Here is a 20,934-nt window from a genome sequence, read left to right on the forward strand (position 1 = left end):
AAGTATTGTATTATGCAAGTTAACATTAATTTGTTGTATAAAAAGAGGCTAAATATAGCATTATCACTAAGAATTATGTCCTTGGATAAGAAGGAGCATATCCTTTTTATGAAGTAATGCTGCATGTCAAAAGGGACAGATTACCATTTTATTAAAAAAATGAAAACACTATTTGTATTTATGATGGTCCTTGTGACTTGCAATAGCTGAGATTTGTTTCCTTGTTGTTGATATTTCTTAGTAGCTTGTAGTTCAATTTAATGGTATAAAACAGATTAGTCCTGTGGTATCTGACACATAAAAACAATAATTTGAAGAGACTAAGAAATATGTAGCGATTGTGCTTCTTACAGGAACATGGGGGGAAATGAACAATGTGATATATAAGCAGCATATAGTGCTGGAGGCTGTCATTGAAAAATGTAGTGAAGATAGTGATATGTTTATTGCTTTGAGGGCAGCAGGAGTTTTAATAGTAAATACATGCAGTTGTGGTCTGCTAAAAGTTATTATGTAAGTGCAAATAAACAGAAAAGACAATTTCAACATCTTAACTACAGACTAGGAAAGATAGGTTTGTTCATCTTGAAAAAGAAGAACAAAAAAAACAGTTATTTAAGCATGGTGATGAGTTCTGTTTGAGCACTGTTTAAGGACAGGTAGAAGCAGTTTAGAGTAGATTAATATGAGGGAAGAAAGGTAGTGGCAAGTTCCAAAATCAATGTATGTTAAAGGTTTCTTTAAGTGTTTAATGATTTGTTAATTAACGTATTGATGAACTTTTGCAACTTGCCTAGGGAAAAGGAACATGATCTAGAGAGACGTTTTGAACTGCTGAATCGAGAATTACGAGCAATGCTTGCAATTGAAGGTGAGTGAAATTACCTGGGACATTTTTACATTTCATTGTTTTAGTAGGGCACATTCTTCGGTAAGCCTGTATCAGTTAACTGTGCAGCCATAGCAACTGTGATGGGATTTCTTCTCTGGGTTTTGAAAGTTTTTGCTTAATTCACATGTGCTTTGCTCTGAGTTTTCACAGCTCCATTATAGAGCAAGTTTGCATAATATTTGATAGTTATGCATATTTGTTTTCTAACCTATGCAGTGGTTCAGTGAAAATACAACATCATCTGTTTGCATGAATTAAAACAACTTGACTCATACAAGCTATCAGTGAGTATCATTATTGCCACATATGGATTTCACATACAGATATTGAGTTCCACTAAGATAAAGATGGGCAGTTTGGACATCTTGTCAAGACTTTATTAATACTGTGCTAGTAGCTTTGGCTTAGAAATGGTATATACAGGGTCACCTGGGCAGATACTCAAGCAAACCAAATACTTTTTGTTCCCATGAACGAGGAAGTGAATATCATACTGCCGCTGCTGCCAGTGCCTGGCTGACAAGGAAGTTTTGCAGCTCACAGAATTTGAACCAATAGATGAACTACTTTCTGATAGAACAGTATATGTACACTATGTGTGCAGCTTTCCTTATACAGTACACACACACATTACACGAGCAGTTCACACTTCTGTGTTTGTGCACACTTTGCATATATGTTTTAGTACAGCACATGCACATATTTGTCATATACATTTTTATATTGATGAGCATTTGTACTGCATGTGCACTTTGTACTGTAGAGTATGGACACACTTCATGCGAGGTTGATACTGCAAAGTATGCATACTCGTACAATGCCAGTTTCCAGTGCAGAATATGCAGATATTTTGTGCACACTGCTTACTTTAGAAAGTATGCACGCACATTGTACGTGTAACCGTAAGGCTAGCCTTATATGTAACTGTGTTTCCATTTGTCGGCTGTGTATTTAGTCTGAGGTAACTTCCTGACTTGATTGATGGTTGGGTAACTATCACAGTACTTTGTGAAGATTCTTCAGCAGGCTAATTATGAGATATAACTCAGGATTAAAGTAGTGAAATGATGTGTTTGAGAACTAAAATGAATTTCATGGAAGAAATAAAGGACATTTATTACAGTGAATCTCTGTTTATTGTAATTGAAGTGCTACAGATGAGAATAAGTTAGAACATGGTTTTGTGGTGTACAAAATTGAGAATTAGTTAGAACAGCTGATGAGATGGTGTCTTCTGGTAGAAGTCACTGATGTGCTGCATGGAATAACATTAATATTCATAAAAGGTAATTTATGTTATTCATTATATATTCCAGTAAACCATTCCATTTATAAAGGTAGTCATTGATTTAGCTGTAAGAATGTAAGAAACACTTGCTTAAACTACTGTCTTTCCTGTGTTTTGTGTGAGTGTGGGAAGGCGACTTGTCTCCCACAGTAAACGAACCATGGTTTATTTACTTATAAAGATTTGTTACAGTGAAGGAGTGAAGGTCTTATCTGAAATGTGGGCTTGAAGTTGTACCATGAACTCTGCTGCTATGCATAGTTATCTAATGTAGACTCTTAGAGGTTGTGACGCAGTGATGAAAATGGCGCTGACTGGGATAGTGTGTCCTAGCCCATCCCCTTTGACATCTGGCGGGTTAATCTGTTGTGTAATGCCAGATGGTGGATTTAGCTGCTGTGGCCATTCCATCAGGAACCATCTGTGTGACTTTAACGGTCTCTTGATAGCCATGTATAATCCAGGCAAATTAAAGGTCACAACTCTTGGCACATTGTAAAGCAGAATAGTTGCTGCTTTACATTCAAAATGATCTGACCATTTATTTGTTTGTTAACTGGATTGAAGATGACCAATAAACTTGACAAAACATTGCCAAGGATAGATGGCTTTAATATTGTGTATCTGTGATGTTGCGCGTTCATCTCTAACACAAATAACAAGAAGGCTTGAGGTTTTGTCCAGATGCTTTAATACATACAAACACATCAGGATGGATAGCAGCAGCTTTAAATACAAATTAACGAACTAACAAACAGAGCTTACATACATACAAGTTCACATCTCAACAGCTAAATACAAAATGGCAATCAGGCTCACACGTGCTCAGTATTTATACACTTGTGCAAGCCCTTAGATAGCTTCTTAAAGATATGTACACACATATTGATCTACAGTGAGTTATTACATTCAGAGCAGTGATGTACTTTTCCTTGTCATTGTTCTTACTTTTTTTTTGCTGTTAACACTAATAAAGTTAGGCATTGTCTTCTTCCAGTGTGTAGCAGTCCGGTCTTGTCATATGCATCATAGATTTATGTTTGCCGCATTCATTGCTGCACTGTCAATGTGATGAATTTTTGTGTTTGTCCTCTGAAGTGGTCATATGTATATCCTTTGACACATGTCTTTGGGGATCTTAAAATGAAAATGTTTACATTATAGGAATCCACCAGAGATAATAGTGCTGGTATTTCGGCCCTTTGTACACATCAGGTTACCCTGGTAACCTAAGTGTCAGTAAATGTTTCAAGAGAGTAACCTGAAACACCACCCACCCAAATTACGGTGTTTTGTGATTCAGATACACATTAGCTGCTAAGGGAAAATACCACATTATCAGCTAATTTGCATGTCTCTGAATTGCTTGTACAACTTTGAGTGCAGATCAGCACTTCCTGTGGTGGTTAACAGTGGTGTTGGCTGCATGATGTTAGCACAGGCATCCCCTTCATTCACTGTCTGACACACACACACACACACACACACACACACACACACACACACCCCATGTGTGTCCCTGTGTTCTGGTTTTTCCTGGTCTCATGAATCACGGATGAGTTCAGTCAGTCATTAATGCCAGACTTGGTTCATAGGTGGAATAATCCAAATCCAGTTCTGGTTTTGCCCTACCATTAATTTTGGCTCTGTGATATACTGCCATATGAGGCTGAGAGGTATGTCTAGTGTTCACTCACTCTCTCCATCGTATGTCACAAAATGTATATGGTATTGAATGATTAAAAAAAAAAAAGAAAAAAAAGTGCTGCATTAATTCATCAGTTAGCTCAACTGGTTAATGTAGAGGTTCAGTGTGGCAAGGGCGCATGTTTTGAATCCACCCCTTCCTTTGTCATTGATTTATTTTTTTCCACTATTATATTTTTGTTTTCAGTTTATCCCTGGTGTATACTAGTGATGCAGAGGATACTTTCCCCTCTGGGAGGTGGGAGGTGGGAAGGTACAGTATTGGAATCCCTTTTAGTGCCTTTAAGGCACACTACTTATGGTATCCCTGGTGTCTAGCCGTTCTCTCGAAGTTTGCTTTTTTTTTTTTATTTAGTGCTTTTAAGGAATGCCATATAGAGTATCTGTGGTGTCTAGTGTTTCCCCAGACCCTTATATTTAGAGTTATCACTGGTATCTACTTCTCCCCCCTGACCCTCATATGTTGTTCTCCCTGGTGTCTTGTGTTCCCCCCATGCCTCCAATACACAGAATTATTCTTAGTGTTTAGCACTTCCCACAACCCTCATGTAGTGTTATCCTTGATCATAGGAAGTTACTAGGCTGTTGGCCCTGAGGCCCTTACAAGCCTAGCCAAGAATTGAGCCCATGTTCTAGTGTTGTCCTGACCCACCTCTTTAGGGTTATCCCTGGCTTCTAGTGTTCCTCCCCAATCCAATGTTGTAGGCTTTGCTCGTTAATCTTGGGATGTGTTGAAGTATGACAGCCACCCTAACTTCTCCACACATTCATTCCACACACACACACACACACACACACACACACACACACACACACACACAGCCCTCTTCCCACCAGATGGCATTCACAAACACTCACTCTTTCACCCATACACGTGCTCACAGATGTCATGTAACCCCTCACTAACCCCTCCTACTGTTACCGTCGAGGTAGGCACACACTCGCATACACTTACGAATGCTGCCTGCCCTTTACATGCACATACTCACATACCCTCTAACACTACCTGACCACTAAACTCCCCAGCATTTACCTCTACTGCAGTGGATGAACATAGCCTTTTGACCATCTTCATTACCATGAGCAGCCAGGAGTGGCCATGCTAATTTATACATCCAGTTGTGGCGGGAGAGCATACGGCTAACTATCATATGCCTCTGTCCTGGACTACCTTATTAGTTTGCAGCATGGCTGTGGAGACAGCCCACCTCGATGCTGTACATCTTCATGCTGCAGCACTGTGGTAGAGCTGTCCCTAAATCAGCAATGGTTAGGTCTACACCTCGCTCTGCCCTTTCTGAGTTCAGCCAATAGTGTAGCAGAAAGCCTTAAAAACAGCAGGTCTATATACTTACAAGATTCTACAGCACTAAACATGAAGATGGAGTGAGTTGACTAAAATGTGCTCATTATGTCATATTTATAGTTTTTAAATAATTTTTCAGTTTTCAACCTGGTAAGTGGAATGGGCTATGTCTGACCTATTTTATAATGATCCTGCCCATAGGGGCAATGTCGCGCTCACAGGAGTTCGAACGTTGCAATATCGAACCCAACAGTCCAAAATACGAAAATAGCAAAGCCATGTTCACACCGATTTTTTTCCCAGGGGAAAAAATTGGTGGGCCGTTTTCAGGGCTTTGCTATTTCCTCCACTGTGGTGCGATCTCGGAGTTGGTATATTTAAGTAGGGGGTGTGTGTGGGACGAAGCCCCCCCACTTTATTTTAAGTTTAAAGTGTATGTTTTATTTATTTATTTTTTTTTGTAACAGAACAGCGATTTTTTTTCCATGGAAAAAAATTGCTGTTCTGTGTTTTCATTGTTATTGGGTTTCGAACTGTACGATTTGATATTGCAACATTTGAACTCCTGTGAGTTTGACGTTGTAATATAGACCCTATATACATGTATGTATGTGTGTGTGTGTGTGTGTGTGTGTATATATATATATATCTGTATATATATATATATATATATATATATATATATATATATATATATATATATATGGGGATTAGAGTAGAAAATCAACCAGCTTGTCTTTTGGAATAATACTGCAAAACACAGATGTGAAGTCTTATCTAGAAAAGTGAATGTAGTTGTTTGGAAATGTATATGAGAACATTAGGACTCTCTTAGGAAGCTGCTGAAATTGGGGACAATTTTCACCAAATGTTCTTATTTTGTCCAGTTTCTCGATATCTGCAAGTTTAGAGAGTGTTCTGAGGAAGTTTACTACCTGTAGATGAAAGCACTTAACCAGTTCTTACTACTTCTGTGGAATAAAGGCTTTTTTATCGTAGCTGACAGTTTCATGATATTTCTGGAACCGTGATCTTGTTTATAGCGAAGCTTGTGTTTTTACTGTGGTTTTACAAGTGGCATTTCGCTGTGTCTTGTGGTTTCGTACTTGTCTTTTGGAAGGTGGGATGAAACTTGAGAAAATCCAAAGACACATTGAGAAAGGCATGCAGCCTCCACACAGACAGTGACCATAGGACAGGACTGAATCACAAACCCAGAAGCTGTGAGCCAATGGTCATGCCACTGAACCACCTTGCTGTCCTAATTAATTAGCATAAAATTCACACTAGTTAATAAAAATCAACCACTGTGATCTAGACATCACTATCCAAGAGCTTTTTGTCTGTGATTACCTGTTTAACACTCTATTCATTTATTTTATTTAATATTGCAAAGTAACTGTCATTGCTTTATAAAGTACATATTTATTTTCATGTACAGTTATTTAGATAAGTAACAGTAGTTTTCTGACTGTTTTTCTTTCTGTGCCATGTTTTATTTTCAGAGTTCATTGTGAGGTGTCATAAATAAACATTAAATTAAGCTACAGGGCAGAGATTTTTTTATAGCTTTTGTTTAAAATCTGCCTTTTACAACTTCCAAAGCAGGCATTAATAGAGAATGGAGGCATGAGAACATCTGACTTGGCTTGATGTTTGATGTATTAGCTATGCATTCTGCACCCTAAACTAACAAATTGGTTTAAGTGGCGTTTATATCAACAGCTGTTAAAGGATAATAATTATGTTTTATCTCACTAGCTACTCTTTGAGATTAAATATGAAACTCTGTTTTGTGGAGGCTTCACCTCTGAGGAAGACATTATTGACAAAGAAAATTATGTACTTTATGAATCTAGACCTAGACGCTTAACCCAACTGTACTACCACCAATACTAACTACAGTCAGTATTAGCTAGTTGTGTTTACATACTTTAACATCTTGTCTGACAACTTTGTTACTAATATTATAAACAAGAAACTATCTTAACTTGCAATATTTACTGTATGTACTGTTGATAATCAATATCTTGTTATTGTATTAAAGCCAACAACCTGTAATGTTGTTTACTATTGCTGCAACTTTGTATCTCTGTTTATCATGTACATGATATGGAGCTTTTCTCCCCGGGCATCTGCTGAAAAAGGACCTGCATCCAGTCGGAATTTCCCGGTAAACAAATGTGAATGATGATGATGATGGGTCTTTCGGCTTTTCTCGGTTAGGGGTCGCCACAGCGGAACTCTGGTCCGCTAATGATTGGCAGTAGATTTTTACGTGCCGAGTTGCCAGCTCTGACGCACAACCTTCAACGAAGGTACGCCCATTCACACGTCTCCACACAGAAGATGCTCTAGCTGAGAATCGAACAGGACAATGTCTTACTGTGAGGCGACAATGCTACCACAGCCCCACCACCGCAGTCAGGTAAACAAATGTGAATAAAATAATAAAATAAATAAGGTAAATTAGTAGTAATTTCACTGGTTCTTAGATTTTATGCAAAAAAAAAATGTACAGACAACTGAAACACTGTGCCTTCCACACAGTGATACAACTGAATTTCTGTGAATAAAATAGAACATCATACATGTGTATTATATAATTTTCAAAGGCTTGCACTATCAGCATATATCACTAATTAAGCAGTGATTTATTTATTTTGAAAGTCAGTGGTTACAGAATTCTGCCACCGCTTACTCTTACGTTCCGCTGGAGATCCTGATTCTTTGACATTTCATAAGCAGCAGAAGGGAGGCACTTGGAGATTGAGCGTATAGCTTAATGATAACATGGTGTGGGCAGTGCATTGAGAGACATCTTTGTAGCTGTCTGACATAAACCAGTAATAATATTTGTAATACTGGAATAACAGTAATGTGTGTATTTTGACTGGTTTAATCATTCTGATGTTAGTTTTTTTTATTGTGCGTGTTGCAGGTGTTAGTCAAAGGGGCCTTCATTAGTGAGTATCTCATTCTGGTGCCTGTCATATGGCTGTTAAAGATCTTGAGCTTTTATCTTCAAGCTGTTAATGAGTAGCTGCATGCTGTGTGGAGTCCCACTTTATAGTTGAGCTGTTTAGTTAAAAACTCATAAGTTACTCTGAGGTTATGTAGCTTTCAAGGATGTTATATTAAGTAAGGGGTTACAAGGATAAAAACTTCATGCATGGGAAGTATGGGAGGGGCCTTGTCCCCAACCCCACTTCACCCAGGAGACCTATTCTAGTTTTCCTGATTAGTTGTCAACAAAATGGTTTATTGATATAATGGAACCCAAAATACTGTATGCTTTTAATGCCTGTGAGTAATGTCCCTGCTAAGACTGCCCATATTTTTCTGGTTGCTTGCATAGTTTGCATCTCTTGTAAACATATATCTGTGGTCATGTTTGACAAAAAATATATATCTGCTAATGTTTTTATGCCATTAATTGCTTGACCTGTATGTCAGATTTCTGCAGGGACATGTAAAGGTTCATCTCTCCCACTATGTAGATGGTCAGGACTGCAGCTACTGGTGCGTTCGTAAGGCAGCATGGCTCAGGCTTTCTTCACTCTTTGAAGAGCTGCACCTGCCAGTTTTAAGGATGAAGGTTACATTTATTGTATTCATTTATTGCATTTGTTGACAGAGGAAGCCTGACTGGGCACAGAGTCCCCTTTTTAGCAGAGTCCCAGGGAGAAAAGCTCCAAATGATACATATTAGATAAAGATTTGTACATAGTCTAGAAGAAATAGCATTTTACAAGTGTATACGTAGTCTAGCGAATAAAGACATTTTGTAAAAGTTTATACATGTGTAGAAAGTCATTAAATATTATTTTGAAAAGTCTGCATGTAATGGAGTCACTGCAGATATATCGTGCAGTAAGACACAGATATAGATTATTGTTTTGAGCAGAGAAAGATGATGAGCATAGTTCAGAATACAGACATTAAATTTCAGTGGGCAAGTAACACTGTATACTTCAGTAAGCAGTTTCATAATAAAGGCATACAGTAGACATAAAATTGCAGAAAAGTAGCATCCTTTTATGCTTTTCATTGTTTTATGATAGCAGCTGGTGTAGTAGACTAGAGACTGATTGAAGAAGGACAAGGACTAGAAATAACTGAATGTGTGAAGCAGGAGGAGATGGAGGGAAAATATTCTGTAGGTGAATTTAAGAAGAATGAAATGAGGGGGGGAAAGCAGGGGTTAGTAGTTAGTTATGGAAAGTGGGTGACAGAAAGAGATGACTGGGAAGTAGTCAACGGGTAAGAGGAAGTGTAGAATTCTGATTTAGAATAGGGGTACTTATCCAGGCTTAGTGCAGGGGCACAGCCAGAGAGTCTGCAAGTGTGACTTTTAGCTTCTGTTTCAAATGTTTGATGTTCTCTCTTTAAAGAGATATGTACAGTGTTCCATGCTTTGGTGACATAGTTTGAGAATAGACTGTCACCACCTGTATTGTTGGATTTAGTGATGTGGAGGAGCAGCAGCTGGGATGAGCAAAGAGGTATGTTTGTTTTTATGGCTGGATTAGAGTTGACAAGAGGCTGACGGATTTTAGATTTGTGGATGAGTTGTTATGAATAGTCGCAAGGTGGGAGTAAGATAATAGGTATGGTAGTTCAAGCCATTTTAGTTATTTAGAGCGCTAGACAGTGTGGAATATTTGTGGGTGAATTGCTGCAAAGTTTGCTATTTTGTGATAGCTTTGTTCAAGCTTTGAGAGCTGAGGGACTTGTATTTTGGTGAAAATAGGGGCAGAGTAGACAAGTGTTGGGGGTAGTACTGGAGAGGCTAACTGTTTTCTGGTTTGGTCATTGAGGAAATTTTGACTCTATATAGGGAACCAAATTTCTTGTGAATTTTCTTTACTGTATGTTGGACGTGGTAGTCAAATTTTAAGCTGTTGTCAGTGTAGATGCCAAGCAGCTTAATGTGTGGGATGCTTTCAATTTTAGTGTTATTTGCTGAGAGAATATGAAAGGATGGGTTCTTGGCTGAGAGTTGTCTATGGATTAAGGTAGTAAGTTTGCTGTTTTTAGAGTTAAGAAAAAGTGGTGAGAAGGAATCTTGAGTGATTTGTTGCAAGGAGCTGCATATGAGGGTGGAGTTATCAGAATACTGAATTATTGTGGCTGATTTGGAGGCATCTGGGAGGTTATTACTGAAGATGTTGAAAAGAATGGGATCAAGAATGGACCCTTGGGGACACTTGTGGAGACTGGGAGGAAAGGGGTGAAGACTCTGTTCCATTTTGTGGTCTGTGATTTGTTAGCAAGATAGCTGTTAAACCATATGGTAGAGGTTTCATCATAGGCTCATAGGTTGTTACTAGGCTATCGGCCCTAGGGCCTATACAAGCCTAGCCATAACAATTCCCTGGCTATTTCTTCCCACACTATTAACTTTCCTGGAACCCTGTCTAGCAGGGTGACTGATGTGATCCCCGGGGTGAATTTCCTTTCTCCCATCCAATCATCAAGGTTCCTTTTGAAGAGGGCCAAAGAGGCACTCTGCTTGACATGTATGGGCAGTCTATTCCAGAGGCTGGGGAGTCTCTGGGTCAGGAACCTATCCCTTCAGCATGTTTTGTTTATTGTGATGACAAGGTTTAGATCCCTGGAGCGTGTGGCTCTGAGGGACTGGGATTTCTTTAAATGTAGCATGTCTAACAGCTCTGGGTTTGACATGGCTTTGTATGTTAAGCAGAGATCACCTCGGAGTAGACGATATGCGACAGAGTATAGCTGGAGTTTTTTAAGACGATCAGCAAAGGGCATCTGCTTTATGCCTATGATTCTTTTAGTGAGGTATTTCTGTGGCCTTTCCAATTGTTGCAGATGTCTTGAGAAGTACATACCAAATGGGGCATTGTATTCTATAATGGGTCTAATGAGGGATGAGTACAGTGGGACAATAACCTCCTGTTTTCTTGATGAAAAACCCTTGGTGATGAGGTGTGCCACACAGAAGGATTTTGTGACTGTTGTGGCAATGTGGTTATTGAAGGTGAGACCACTGTCCACCTGTGTCCCTAAGTCTCTTATCACAGTTTCAGTGTTTAGTGTACTGCCACCTATGTGGTAATTCATGGGTACATGTTTTTTTCCCAAAGGGGATGACTATACATTTCTTGGCATTGAGCTTGAGCCCATGGCTCTGGCAGCAAGCATCTGTTTCTGTAAGGCCCTTTTGTAGAGTATCCACATCATTTGGGGATTCAATAATGGCTCCCAGTTTGCAGTCATCTGCAAACTTTGTTAGCCAGAGTCCATTAGTGTTGGCCTGTACTTCAGAGAAGTAGATGCCAAACAAGAGAGGTTCCAGGACCGAACCCTGAGGTGCTCCACTTGTCACTTGTCTGGAGCTGGATTTGGAGTCAGCTACTTTTACAGTGTTTACAGTGTGGGTTCTGTCAGTAAGCCAGTTGGCAACCCATCGAGTGAAGTAAGGATTAATGTCCAGCTTAGTAAGTTTATCTATGATTCCAGAGTGGGGGATGGTGTCAAAGGCCTTGGTGAGGTCCAGATAGGCTGTGTGGACTGCCTTACCCTCGTCCACAGCTCTGGAGACTGATTCGAAGAAGTCAGTCAGGTTCAGGAGACAAGATCGACCCTTCACAAACCCAAACTGGGTGGGGTCCAATGTTTTAAGGTTGCCAATGTCTTTGTTTATAAGTTCCATGATAATACGTTCTATGGCCTTGCATATCAGGCTCATCAGACTGATGGGGCTGTAGTTCCCGGGATCCAAGGTGGATCCCCCCCTTGTGGAGTGGGATAACTGTATCTGTGTGCCATTCAGTGGGCACAAAGCCTGAGGTGAGGGTATGATTAAACATGACACTTAGGTGAGGTGCCAGTTCATTTTGTAGATCATGTAGTACACAGCCTGGGATGTCATCTGGTCCCATGGATGCTGTATTCTTAGCTTTGGAGAGTGCGTTTTTTACCTGTGTGGCCGTTATTACCGGAATATGGCAATCTTCCAGTATTCAGATGGGCCATTTAGGAAGTGAGAGGGGGGTGAAGTTGGCACTGAATCGATCTGCCAGGATATTGGCAATATCCTTGGGATCAGTATATTTAATGCCATTCTGTTGTAGCTTGGAGCAGATCTGAGCATTGCCATTTAGATTCTTGACATAGTTATAGAATGCCTTATGGTTGTCTTTGGAAATTTTATTTTCGTAACTAGCTTTGGAGGATTTTATGAGGGATCTCAGCTTCTTACTGAGGCTGGTAAGGGAGTTTTTTGCATCCTGGGATTTTCCTCTTTTCTGCAACAATTTCTTCCGTTTGTTGTAAAGTTTGTTTATGACAGGGGACCACCAGATTGGCTTCCTTTTTTTGGAGGAGTGCATCTTGGTTCTATTTGGGATGACACGATTCATGCATGAGTGGATGTGCTCGTACAGTGCCTTAGTGTAGGACTCAGCAGTCGAACTTTCAGTTCCCATCTGCATGGGTGTCATGAGGTTTGTCACTTCTGACTTGAGTTGCATGAAGTTGGGTTTGGAGAAGTTTTTTATGGAGGTTTCCTTACTGGGGGGGTGGGGGTGGGATGTGGATGTTAAGGGTGATTAGCTTATGGTCTGACCTGACCAACGAGGGGGTGACCATAGGTGTAGAGCATCGATTTTTCATGTTGGTAAGGACCAGGTTTAGGATATTGAAGCCCCTGGTGGGACTAGGAATTAGTTGATACAGGGCTTTGGAATTTATGAATTTCCAGAACCGTTGGGCAAAGGTGTTGGTACACGAGTAGTTTTCCCAGTTAATGGCAGGGTAGTTGAAATCACCCAGTATTATGGTGTTTGGTTGTATATTAATATTTTCCAGTATGTTTAGAAAGGTGTAGTGAGAATCTTGGGGCAGTGAGATCCTAAAGTTGAGAGTTTTTGTACAAGGATGGGGTGTGAGACTGTGTCAAAGGCTTTGAAAATGTCTAGAAAGAGGGCAGGTACTAGCCTTACTTCCTTCCTGTGGGTATTTACAGTAGTAGTGAAATGTAGGAGGGCTGTAGTAGTGCTGTGATGGGGGCAGAGGCCGTGTTTGGATGGGGTGAGGAGGTTATTTTTGGTGAGATGTTGGAAGAGTTGAGATTGAATGCATTTTTTTAAGAATTTTAGATAAGGGGACAGCATAAGGGTGGCCGCGCTGGTGCAGCGGTTAGCGTTGCCATCTCACAGCAAGAGGTTCTCCGGTTTGATCCTTGGCTGGGGTACCTTGTGTGCGGAGTCTACATGTCCTCCCTGTGGTCGCGTGGGTTTCCTCCGGATGTTCCAGTTTCCTGCCACACCCCAAAGACATGCTGTAGGTGGAATGATTACTCCAACTTGGCCTTAGGCATGAGTGCGTGCATGTGCGTGCCTTCTGTGGAAGGTTGGGCGCTGGGCTGGCAACTCGACACTGTAAAACTCCACTGCCAGTCATGAGTGGACAGGTGATCTGCTGTGGTGACCCCTAACCAGGAAAGGCTGAAAGAAAAAGAAGAAGAAGATAAGGGGACAGCATAGTAATTGGGCAGTAGTATCTACGTTCAATGTTATTTCCTTCTTTATGTAGTGGTAGGATATAACTTTTTTCCCCATACTGTGGCTTATGAGTATGGAAATGAGATAGTCTGTAGCCTCAGCAGCCATTTTTAGATATTCTCTGGGGAGATTGTCGGGTGTTGGGTTTTACTTTTGAAAGAAGTTTTTTAATGGTTGAGGTGGGAATTGGTTGCACAGAGAAGGAGGCAGAGTTACTGGTATTGCTGGGGCTGGAGCGGCTAGTGAGAGTGGTGTGGTGTTTGATTTAGGATGTGCCTGAGTTTATCAAATGCATATTTAAAGTGGCAGTGTTTTCTGTGTTGTTGGACAGTGTGGTTTCAGGTTGGGTGGCATGGCCTGGTTTGAGGATTTTGTTAATAGTTGACCAGAATGCCTTTGTCGTTTGAGGGTTTTTCGATTGTAGGTTAGTGCAGTAGTTTTTTTTTTCTATTTTGATTTGGTATTTAGAGTGATTTTTGTGTTGCTAAGATATTTGTAGGTTGTTTTGTGTTTTATTTTTGATAAAGAAATTCCAGTCCTTCTCTCCAAGTTTCATTTTGATACCATTTGTCATCAAAATGGGATTAGTCAAGTATGTTTAGTTGACTTTAATTTAAAATATCCAGTGTTACTAGCAAGAGCCTCAGAACTGTGATGGTAGGAAAGTTTTCCCTTGCCCTCCCCCCCCCCAGGTTGTGTGGTAGCTTACTTAGCAAATGTAAAACAAAACCCAAATGTTCACCGCAACGTTTAATGGTCGTACAAAGCTTTCGAGTATAACTCTTCCTCAGTAGCAAGTTCCTCAAATTAGCAAATTTAGAGATGTGGTAGCGTGGGGTACAAAGTTCTTTCCACATGTGAAAATGCTTTTATTTTGTAACTGTATGAAAGTCAGCATTATGCATTGTTGGCTTTACTATTTTTTCTTTATTTTGTGGTTTACTGTAACTCTGTGCAATTGCTAGGGACCCAGGAAAGCACACCCTCAGCTTATTCTTTTAAACTCTCTTACTGTAGGAGAAGACATGCAGCCAAAAGCCAAAAACATAGACCTCTTTCATGAGTCAGACTTCCTTGCTCCAAGTTCTTCTGAAGAGTACCCGTTTGTCCCCCGCCCTGCAGTCTTTTCTGTGAGGCTACATTGCTCACTACTAGGAGAGTGTTTTTCTTGGTTCTGACCAGCTCTGAATACTGTCACCTTGAACAGGTGGCTTTTAGACATTATAGAAAGTATCCATATCCTAAAGTTGCTTGCAGTTCCTGTAAAAGGCTGCTCAGTGTCAGATGAGCTGCTGGCACAGTTTTAATCAGTCTGGCAAAGTGGGTCACTAAAAACTATTCCCCACCAAGGAAGTAGGGGGTAAGTTGTACTGTTGGGCTTGTGATATTGGACTTCAGGAAGTTGGGTAGAAAAAGGCTTGTTTGAGTTTAGATTCGAGTGGCTCCGTTCACTCCATTAGTTATGTAAAATTTCACAAACTCACTTTTCAAATTTTGATGCTGGTATGCTTATTGGTTATTTGGACTGTGTTAGCAGACACTTTATATGCATTTTAGTACATTCTGTGGATGATGGATTTCACTGGAGAAGTATCTCCACTTTAATGCCATTGGACTAAAGGTAATGTTTATGACAGTCCAAACTCTGAAACAAGTCTTGCAGTGTGAGCATCTCTTAGTGAGGTTTGGTATTCATGCAGTGGCATGGTACCTAACCAACTTTGAAGGACAGAGTCTTACCCAGTTTAACTGCAGGATACATGTTTGTGTATGGCCATCAAATGTGATGATTTTCTGGTGATCCATACTCTCTGGGAATTAGATGTGCTAGCGGACACTTTGAGTTCCACCTTAAGCCTGTCTTAGAGCTTCAGTTTATTGGGGAGTTTGTTCACATAGCCTTCTGGAAGTGGTGCATTTCTGAAAGTTAATCTGTTGGCTGCCTAGGATGATGCTGTACAGTCCAAATTCTGTTTCCACCACCAAGGCATAATGCAGTTGGTGGTGGCCACATTCTTAGTATTTAGGGAATATTCTTTTATGCATCCCCACTGATAAACCTGAAAAGTGGCTTGGTGTTGAAATGCCATGTGTAAAGACCAAATCTGATTTTAACATACCATGCTGGCTCAGAAAAGCTTAGTTCCATGCCTTTCCAGTGCTGGCATCTCCAAGACATTTCTGGCCTAGTCACTGGAGGCTGCAGCACTTTGGTAAGATGGCCTTCTCTGCATGAAAGCATGACTACTGCAATAACTTCTAATCATCCACCACATATCATAGCTGAGATCTTGGTAACCTTATACATTGTCAGGCTATCTACAAAACCAAATTGAAAACGCTGTACTTCTCAGGTGAAGGATAGTTTCTTTCTCCATAGTTTTTAAATCTCCAGTTTTTGCTGCTCTATCTTGGGTGTCTTTTTGAACAGATCATTTATTTGCCTAACTATTGAGGTGCTGGCTGTTGTTTTTGTGTATACAGTGTTTTTAGGGTTTTTACATCAGAGTGCATGCATTTAAAATAATTATACTTTTTTTAAATACACAATACAACCGAACCTTATCTAAGAAATGTAAGTTTGTTGTCTTCACTTTTTTCTAGGTCCCATTTACTTTACCATCAAGGTAACTTAGTCAGCCATCCTGGTGTATCATCATAAAATAGCTGACAGAACTCAGTGTTAGCATTAGCCATTTAACAGTTTGTGAATGAGATCCTTAATCTCAGGCCCTACTTCCTTGCGTTGTGAACTATGTGATTATTATAGTGTCAAATATATCATTTGAACCGGCTGATTTGGTGAACCTGAAGTTTGTGTTCTTGAAACTGATTTTTTTTTTGTACTTATCACCTTACTTCTGCAGATTTCCAACTAATTTCTAAATGAGGATCTTTCCAGGAATTTCCTTATTTCCTTTAACAGGTACCGTCTGAGTTATTACTCAACTGGTTTGTTCATCTCCCTGTGTGCTTGCAAACTGAAAATTTGGGCATATATTCTGTGTGTACTGGATGTTTATCTTTATTTCCACTTTTACACATTATAAATTCCTGAGCATAAGAACATGGACCACATCTTTGCCCCTGCAAAGGAAACTTTTCAGTTACTAAAAAGATACTGTCCAAATGGACTGCTGTTGACGCATTGTTTTCTTTCACTAGAAAATTGTTTGTTGGCCAGTGCATTGACCGATCACTCAAGTGTGTGTGTGTGTGTGTGGGGAGGGGGTGGGCTTGTAGTGTGCTCTAGAAGTAAGTCTACAGCGAACACCCGTACTGTGGCCTCCTGGACATTGCTGCATATGTTTATCAAGTGTTATATACTAGGCCTTCACTCCAGTACTGTTTCATCTTACAGGAGGGCTTTCATTTTTATGGCTTTTTACCTTGAAGTGTTTTTTCTGACTTTAGGACTCTTTCCACCCTATCCCTTTGAAGTTGTGTTTTAACATATTGCTTAGATTCTACTCATGTGCTCCATTCATTGCTGAGTGCCCCCCCCCCCCAAAGTACACTAGTCAACTTTGCAGAGAGAGTTTTGTTTATTGGGTGCATTATACCCTCCCACATTTCTGCTTTGCATGAACTGTTTCATTTGCCACTATCTTAACAGCAGAACTTGAGAACTACTGTGTTTTCTTGAAGGTGCAACTCCTACTTGAGTGGTGGAAAGGATTAGAGTGGCAGAATTATGGATGTCTTTTAGTTTTGCAAATGCAGTGTTTTCATGCTGTATAAGACAGCACCAGAATTGGGTACACGGGTGCTCAGTGTAGAGGGCACTTGCATATCTATTATATCTGCATGGATCTAACAGTGCCTCTTGAAACAAAAGCCGATAAATAAATATTTTTTTTTTTCTGATGTCCATACCTCCTGCAACAGAAGTTATTGGCACATTCATCTGATCTTGTTCCTGAACCTTGCTTGTTAACATACCCAGATAATAAAATTTATTTGTAATCCATCTAAAGCAGCATCAGAACATGGTGCAAATGTTTTAAAATATTCTCAAGTAGCACTGTGCATTAAAATTATGCAGCAGTGAAGAGAATGTTTACCGCCGTGGCCCATGTAGGACACTTTCACTTTTGCATACAGGAATGTGGTGGACTGACCAGCATACATAACTACATGCTGGGCTAACAGCACATCAGAATGAAAAGTATCTTAGCTATCCAGAATCATCCAATTAATGGAGTAATAGATTGTCTTGTAGGATTTTCTAAATCATAATGGTAATAAAATAGGTTTAAAGATTGCTTAGCTGAATTGTATAAGCAGGAATATGATATAAATGTTTGTACTTTAGATGGTTTTAGATGTCAGTATTTTGCAAAGCAGCTTGTTTATTCTGCGGTGTTGTTTGTAACAGTTAATGCTAAGGCTGTTTTATAGTTCAGACTTATCTGCTTAAAATTAATCCTTTGGATGGTATCCTAGTCTGCAAAAATGTACCTTTTTACAATCAATGCAAATTGATTTTGCTATTCTAAATTGATTCCCTAACCCTTTGACTGTCCATGGTAATTTATTTCTTCACCTGATAAGGACCTGATCCATACTAAATCAATTTTAATTAGTTAAGGGATTTTTTTCTTGTTGCATGACATTATAGGAGCAAGGTATGCGGAGTTAGGAGTCTGGTCTTTAAAATTCACTGATACATTATTCAGCCTGTTTCCTTTTGGTGGAACAGGTAATTTACGGGATGCAGAGTTAACTCTAAGGTATGCTGCTATATTGCTGTGGTTCAAGGGTGTACATGACTTTAACATATGCCGTACTGATTCACAGACATTGTTATGCATTGTTAATCCTTTGAAATGATCAGCTGGGCATCTTCTGAAGTTGACGTAACTCATGACTTCTGTGAACCTTATGTAAACAGTAGCGAGCAGAATTAGGTGTTAATAATAGGTCTCTGTGTTAGTGTAATGTTGTATTATCACTGATTTTCTTTTCAGAACTTACTTGTATAATGGAGGCAGATGTTTGTGCTAAGTGAGATCTTACAATCGGAAATGAAATAGTAATAAGAAGGCACAGTACTACAGAGGTTAGTACGGCTGCCTCACAGCGCATAGTCCTTCTGTTCATTTCCTTCTAGCTCTCCATTTTCTTTCCATGTCTTAAATTGAAGACTCATCAAAATCATCTCACTACTGACATGCTGACACCCGAAATGCTGAGTACTGTCATGTTGAAAACAAAAGGCTGAAAATCCGGGGGGAAAGCGAATGTCGAACATCACTCTTCTCCTTTAAGCTTCTTTCTTCAGGGACAAGGCCCCCTGCACCCCCAATGTGGGGTACAAGCTCCCCCACTCTACCCATACTTTTATATACCAACTCAGATATGACCATACCTTGGAGAAAAGGGAATAGTCCAGGAAATGGCCATCTTGAACTTAGTGTATGTAAATCATTTTTTTTGGCCATTCAGTCTCTGTGTTTTGGGACTTGCTTTAGCAGGTCCCAACATTTCGAATGGTTACTATATTTAAACCATCCATGTGTGTGTGTATATATATATATATATATATATATATATATATATATATATATAAATATATATATGTATATATATATATATATATATATATATATATATATATCATATGTGTGTTCACGTGTGTGTGTGTATCTATGTATGTGCATGTGCTCAGCATCCTTTAACTGAACTGGTATGCACTCCATTGATATAGTCCATTGGACCCATTGGTTTCTGGGATAGGTTCTAGATCCCTAAATTAAACAATGCAAGATTAAGAAAATGAATGGACTGGGGAGAAGCTATACTTTGTTCTGAGTGCCAGTGTAGTGAACCACATCGTTTAACAATAGGATATTATTTTAAATGTATTCAGTTTATTGCTAAGGTGCTATCCTGCACCTCTTATGATATCAGTAGTATTTTCAACATTATCTACTAAACATAAATTTTTAATATTTCATATCACAATGCTGTTTACATGACTCAGAGGAATGGAGCTCTGGCTGCAACTCAGATGACTGGGGGTACATTTATTGGCCCCCTGCACTGGAGGAGCCAGGGAGGGAGAGGTGTGAAAGGGATGACCTGCTCACCTCCACTATATGGCTGGGGTGCGGATTGCTTGCCCTTGGAGGCACATTGACCATGTGAGATTTCACTGGTAGAGACTAGTGCAGCCACCTCCCCTTCTTCAGGCTTGATGAATTGGGTTGCTTAAAGGCTACATCCTTCCTGGAAGTGAGGACATTTTCTTTGTGGACACCCCATTGCAGTCCCCTTCCTCACATAGCTGAGAGAGAGGGGAGAGAGACAGTGTGTGTGTGTGTGTGTGTGTGTGTGTGTGTGTGTGTGTGTGTGTGTGTGTGTGTGTGTGTGTGGTAGGACACATAATATACAAACTCTCAAGCCACCTTGATAGCTGCCTACGTATGGTCCTCCTGACCAGTTATTGCTTTCACTGAAGAGGGAGTAGCTGGGGACAGTCAGCTGAGAAGGGGCCAATGACAGGCAGGCTGTGGTGGAAGATGAACATAAAAAATATTTACACAACATCAGTCGTTTTCATTTGTTCCTCAGCCCGTGTGTTTCCAGGTCTGACTTGAGCTCCTCCTCCTCTCCATCCCATAATGCCTCATCCCCCAGATTACCTCAGATCTCATTTGCCACTCATCTGAAAAGCATTGAGGTTTCGCTGCTCTCTCAGCTCCTGTCAAAATGTTTTTGCCGAATCGTAAGTCAGACTTGAGCTATGATTTATTGATCTTTTTTCTATCCTTTCCTCCCATTTTTACTTCTTAGATCTTAATTTATATAAAAAAAGGGTTTTGGTCTAGCTAGGTTTACCTGCATTTTTTTCTTCTGTCTAGTCCTTTTCTCCTTTCTCTCTCTCTTCTATGCTAAGTGTAGGTAGATTACTTTTTTGGTTTATCATGGTTGATAAGTCTGATAAACCACTGGGTTTTAAAAAATGCACTTCCTGTGGGCACACGATTCCCTTATCTGATGTCCACAGGGAGTGCGTTTACTGTCTAGGCCCAGTGCACATGGACAGTTCTTGTGACATTTGCGAGGAGTTTAATCCACGGGTGCTGGCAGACCATAGGAACAAGCTCATTTTAAAGGGCTTGCTTCCTTCTCCTGCTCCTTCTGTGCCTTTCACTTCAGGGGCTCAGACCCCTTTAAAGAAACATAAGGAGGCAAGGGAACA

The 20,934-nt window shown here is 39.9% G+C and overlaps 1 protein-coding gene across 4 annotated transcripts in view; it reads left to right on the forward strand.

Annotated features, from left to right (window-relative positions):
* Nucleotides 1-20,934, forward strand: part of EHBP1 (EH domain binding protein 1) — a 3,513,379-nt gene that overhangs the window by 3,332,687 nt on the left and 159,758 nt on the right. For all 4 annotated transcript variants that reach the window (XM_044055510.1, XM_044055511.1, XM_044055512.1 and 1 more), the window contains one exon: nucleotides 798-871. In XM_044055510.1, the coding sequence (XP_043911445.1) occupies nucleotides 798-871 (74 nt within the window). The remainder of the gene's footprint in view (nucleotides 1-797; nucleotides 872-20,934) is intronic.

Source organism: Protopterus annectens, chromosome 1.part2 (genome assembly GCF_019279795.1).
Source record: "Protopterus annectens isolate FY-2018-M chromosome 1.part2, PAN1.0, whole genome shotgun sequence".
NCBI classification, from domain to species: Eukaryota; Metazoa; Chordata; order Ceratodontiformes; family Protopteridae; genus Protopterus; species Protopterus annectens.